At 36.9% G+C, this 5,619-nt stretch overlaps 1 protein-coding gene across 1 annotated transcript in view; it reads right to left on the minus strand.

Moving 5' to 3' along the window:
* Positions 1 to 1,099: 1,099 nt before the first annotated feature.
* LOC106873188 (follicle-stimulating hormone receptor) overlaps positions 1,100 to 5,619 on the minus strand; it is a 471,564-nt gene continuing 467,044 nt past the window's right edge. The window contains exon 20 of the mRNA XM_052969708.1: positions 1,100 to 2,798. Within this exon, the coding sequence (XP_052825668.1) occupies positions 1,120 to 2,798 (1,679 nt within the window). The 3' untranslated portion in view covers positions 1,100 to 1,119. The remainder of the gene's footprint in view (positions 2,799 to 5,619) is intronic.

Genomic DNA, 5,619 nt, shown 5'->3' on the forward strand with positions numbered 1-5,619 from the left:
TATGTGTATGAACGCTGTGAGGCACGAACTTGAAAGTAGGGACGAAGTGGTTCGCGTGTTTGCTCGGCGATAGCCAAGGAAGAAAAGGATTATTGACCGGAAGCATGTGACCATGCTGGTGTAAGGGGAAGAGAGAGAGTGGTAGAGGGAGAAACAAAGGGAGGAAGTAGAAGAATAAGTGAGCAACGAGAGGAAAAGAGAAAGAGAGGAAGTACGAGGAGGGAAAAAGAGATACGTAGTAGTAACAGAGGAAGAACGAGAGGGGTAAAGCTAGATACGTAGTAGTAAAGAGGAAGAACGAGGGGAAGAGAGAGAGTGGTAGAGGAAAGCATTAATTTACTTATCAATGCTAAAATTTCATTATGCACATGATACTGAAAACATGAAAATGTGTTTCTGCATAAAATATATCAGTTTTTGTGAACATGATAATGAATGATGAATAGGTGACGCAATTCTAGCAATTGTTTTTAGGGGTGCAGGGAAAGTGGGTTCATTCAGGTTTTGATCTACTTTTGAGTATTCGCATTTCGATGCTTTCTGAATACTTTTTCCTATATATTATCACGCTGCTTCACTAGTTCAAGAGTAATAGCCACCAGAAGCATGAAACTAGCATTACGAGTCCTGACGCTCAAGGTTCTGATAGAATATACATATACTATATTTTTGCTTTGTGCGTGGGGTAATTATATCCAGAATTGAATATTGTTGGGTACTACGATCATGATACAAAGGAAACAGAAGCAATCATTTGATACTTCTGCTAAGTAAAATATCTTTGCATATAACTTAAATATTATCACGTATATTCTCTTAGTCGATGTAATTCATAATTTTAACACCATAGTTTAGTAGTAGTCATATTCACATTTTGGTTAACAAAACCGTTTTGATAAATCGAATTTGTAATATTTACTCACAAATTTAATTCATTAAAACATTTAATTTAATGAAGCATAATTTTGAATAGTAGGCTAGTTTTCCTATCTTTTGAGCAATCGAAATAGTGTGAATATAATGTTATAGCAAAGAACTGCAAAGGGGTAAAATGCATGTAACAAAACGACAATAACTGAAAAAAAGGTTTTAAACAAAATACAGTTCAGTATGTAATGTTTAATTGTGAATACCATTAGAACATAAATGACTGTTTGTGTTACTGGACGGAGATATATCGATGGGAGAAAGTTTATTAACAAGAAGGTTTGACTGTTTATCTGAATGAACCGAATCATTGCTGTGATATGGCCGAAGAGGGTGAAATTTTTCTTCTTCAGGCGAGTGTTTTTTTAAAGTAGACATGCTGCTAGAACGTTGTTGTTTAAGGTGTCTTTTAGGAAATATTTCATCTTCTTTATTTGGTCTGTTCACTTCCTTTTGCACATTTTCGGCGGATGTGGCATTTGCTGAGCTTGAAAGTAGCATGTAACCGTTTTGTCTCCTAATTGCTGATGATGGAGATGGTGAAGATGACAATGGTTTTTCATCACTATTCGTTTTCTCTTCATTTTCTATTTTATCTACGTCTACTACAACAATTCTTATTTCCTTTCCATCCTTTTCTTTCCCCTCTTCGATGTCTGGAGTAATTGTCGTATCTTTCTCATCAGATTCTCCTTCACTCATTTTAGAACGCGTTAGTGTTTCTGTTTTTTCTTCTGGAACAATAGATAAACTGGAATTACATTTTAATCGCTGATGTACCGGTGCCCATTTGGGTGAATATAGAGTGTGATGACACGACTGAGGACAACCTCTACGTGTGCTGAGTTTGTAATGATCACCATTGATGCAACGTTTTCCACACTTAAAATCACGTAATACTGTTTGAAAGCGTGTCTGTGATATACCAGTATCAGAAGATGAAGACGACGACGAAGAGGAATCAGAGATCCCTTCTTCTCCCGTGACGCCATTAATACTACCCGTTAAGGCTTCTTCTTCTTCTGACTGAGAATTTATCTTACTCAGACCATGGTGCAATGTTTCAAGCGGGATCATTGTTGAGTTAGAACCATCAAACCTCGTGCATACTTGCTGAAGAAGTTGACTGCAACTGAGTAATTTTTCTTCCTCCGAGCAATTTCCTGCCAAACATGAAGCCGTTGTATCTTTCAAACATTGCAGTTTCTCATCGTTCTCTTGGGATTTACATGCCGTAAAAACGATGTCAGCTGTGATTTGTTTACTGAGTTCCTCGAGAGATTTATCACTTTCAGCCACTTGAAACTTGAGACATTCCTCACAAATCGGACAAAAGCATTTAGAAGTACTCTCGTTTACATTTTCCTTGACATTCATGCTGTACTTGGTGCTGGTTATTTTGTCGCTGGTTGCTCGTTTCTCGATAGAGAAGAGTTTTAGAAACGAAGCCAGTCGCACAGATCCCCAAGACGCTTGATGTTGGCGATTGCCATATCGACCATAACCCTGCGATATAGTCGATTCTTCTAACCGACGACAGAAATTTGTGCAATCACGTTTAAACTGCTTTGTGAAGATTGCGTAAAGAAACGGGTTAGCACAACTGTTTAGTGGCAATACGAAGATCGTAAAAAACTTTGCTTCTTCAAGAGAAATTAATTCTTTTCCGAACATGGCTGTCAGCGATAAAATTGTGATTGGCATCCAGCAAAGAAAATCAGTAAAAATGAGAAGAGACATTCTCTTTGCCACGCGAACATCAGGTGAATTCCATGCTTTTGAGTCACGGATGTCGCAGTACATTTTCAGATAACATGACATGATGACTAAGAAAGATGTTCCGTTAAAAACCATAATGAAGCAGACATACACTGTAAAAGAGAACAAAAGGAAATTTAGAATGCTATTCATCATAAGGCTTCGCAAATATTTAATACAAAAAAAAAAATTGCATACGAAACATGGTTAGACTTAACATACTACATATACAGAGGTTGGACAAAATAATGGAAATACCTAATATCATAGCATCATAATTTTGAAATATCTATAAAACCGTTAAAAGCTTGTTTATTTTTATGTTTTTTTATTTATTGTTAGTATTGTTTAGTATGTTTTGCTAAAATTGCCTTTTCTTTTCAGATATCAACAGAAAAGGTAATTAAAATTCATTAGAATGACAAATCTATTGGACTTTCAAAGATGCCAAATTGTTGGTGCTCGTATGGCAGGCACCAGGGTAACGAAAACAACCGAAATGTTTGATGTATCAAGAAGTACTGTCTCGAAAGTGATGACAGCCTTTGAGAAAGAGGGAAAAACCTCCTCGTCGAAACAAAACTCCGGAAGAAAACCAAAACTTTCAGATAGGGACCGTCGGATTCTTACGCGAATTGTTAGAAAGGATCACAAAATTACAGCTCCCAAAATTACTGCAGAGCTTAATGACTACCTCGAGAACCCAGTTTCCACAAAAACTGTTCCCCGGGAACTGCACAAAGCTGGATTTTACGGGAGGGCTGCAATCAGAAAACCTACTTTCAAAAACAAAAGTTGCAAAGCGTTTAGAGTGGAGTAAAAACCAACAGAATTGGTCCCTAGAACAGCGGAAGAATGTTATTTTTTTCGGACGAGTCATTCTGTACCTTATTTCCGACCACCGACCGAGTATACGTGTGGAGACAGCCAAAAGAAGCATTTGACCCAGACTGCCTTCTTCCAGCTGTTAAACACGGAGGAGGATCTGTGATGATCTGTGGGGCTATATCTTGGAAATCCGCCGGCCTAATGGTTTCCCTTTATGGCAGAATTAATAGTCAAGACTATTTAAGCATTTTATCCGATCAAATTCATCCTATCGTTGCGGAACTGTTTCCGGATGGAAACGCAATCTTTCAGAATGATAATACACCAATTCACACAGCTAAAGTTGTTACTGAATGGCACGAGGAACATTCTAGTGTAGTTGAACATCTTATCTGGCCACCACAGTCCCCAGATCTCAATATTATCGAACAATTATGATGCATTTTAGAAAAGCAAGTAAGGAGTCGATATCCTCCACCATCATCACTACAAGAACTGGAGACTGTTTTAGCTAAATAATGGACAAAAATTCCTTTGGCAATTCTAACTTTGTACGAAGTCCATACCTCGTAGAATTCAAGCTGTTATTACTGCCAAAGGCGGTTCTACCCCATAGTAAAATAAATTTGTTTGAAATTTTAAGGTGTTTCCATCATTTTGTCCAACCCCTGTATTAGGCAATTTATAAAGACATTTAAATAATAAACATAATCATGTATAAGAAACAAATTCATATTACACATCTTATGAAATATATATGAAACATGAAACTTATCAATCAGATATTTTTAATATAGAGAGGTTATTTGGAAAGGAAAGTAAAAAGAAGTAACTTAAAAAAGAGACTGGTGAAAATACAGACAGTACATTCAGAAGATATATGTGGTAGATTATTAATTTTATTGTCTTACGTTATCTAGTCTCGTCTATCTACATTCTGAGATTGAATACGTTGGGACGTACCTATCTATCTACATTAATTTTACGTATAATGTACACACACACACATTATTTGTAGTTTTATTGCTTCGAAATTCACCGTTCCAGAAAAGAATTGTTTTAAATTCTCGAAATTTTAAAATTTTCATTATATTCAACCATCTGTCTGTCTGTCTGTCTGTCTGTCGCTTTCTCTCTTTCTCGCTGTCTCTCTCTCTCGCTCGCTCTCTCTCGCTCGCTCTCTCTCTCTGTCTGTCTCTCTCTCTCGCTCTGTCTCTCTGTCTCTCTCTCTCTCTGTCTCTCTCTCTCTCTGTCTCTTTCTCTCTCTCTCTCTCTCTCTCTCTCTATCTATCTATCTATACACACGTAAAAGGTAACAACCCCTTCGGTCATGAATGACCATGAGATTGCACCGAGAAAGTTACCCTTCAAGGCACAAGTTTGGGCATAGTTGTTTATGGAAGACCAGCAGTCGCCTATGCATACCAACCTCTCCTCTCCATGCCACCGATGTTATCCAAGGGAAAGGTAAAGGCCGATACAGCTTGGCACCAGTGACGTCGTAACTCATTTCTACAGCTGAGTGAAGTGGAGCAACGCGAAATAAAGTTGCTTGCTCAATAACACGACACGCAGCCCGTTCCGATGATTGTAAGCCCGACACTCTAACCACTGAGCCATGTGCCATGCATAATTACATACATATATATATATATATATATATATATATATATACACACATATATACATGTACTTGTTTGATATTTACATAATAGTTTAAGTAGGAATCAAGACAGTTATATCTGGCAGACGTACTTTAAAATTGCAAACCCAATTGCTTCTTATCACTTATACCACTTTAAAACATTTATCTAATCTAATGGTTTTTGATAAACCATAACTTGTCCTTTCCATCATAATGTCATAGTCATAGGCAAAACTTAATAAAACTTTACAGACGATATATCCGTTAGTTCCGTGTTAGTAACTGATATTTTCCATCGACTTGAGAATTGAAATATAACTACACATTTCCAAACGCTCTATCCCCCCCACTCCTCCCACAATTTTTACTACAATGGTACTTCAGTTTAATGCTTCACTGCTTTTATATATAACTATACGTAAGAACAAACGTTAATGTATATACATATATATATATATATA

Source organism: Octopus bimaculoides, chromosome 7, assembly GCF_001194135.2.
Source record: "Octopus bimaculoides isolate UCB-OBI-ISO-001 chromosome 7, ASM119413v2, whole genome shotgun sequence".
NCBI classification, from domain to species: domain Eukaryota; kingdom Metazoa; phylum Mollusca; class Cephalopoda; order Octopoda; family Octopodidae; genus Octopus; species Octopus bimaculoides.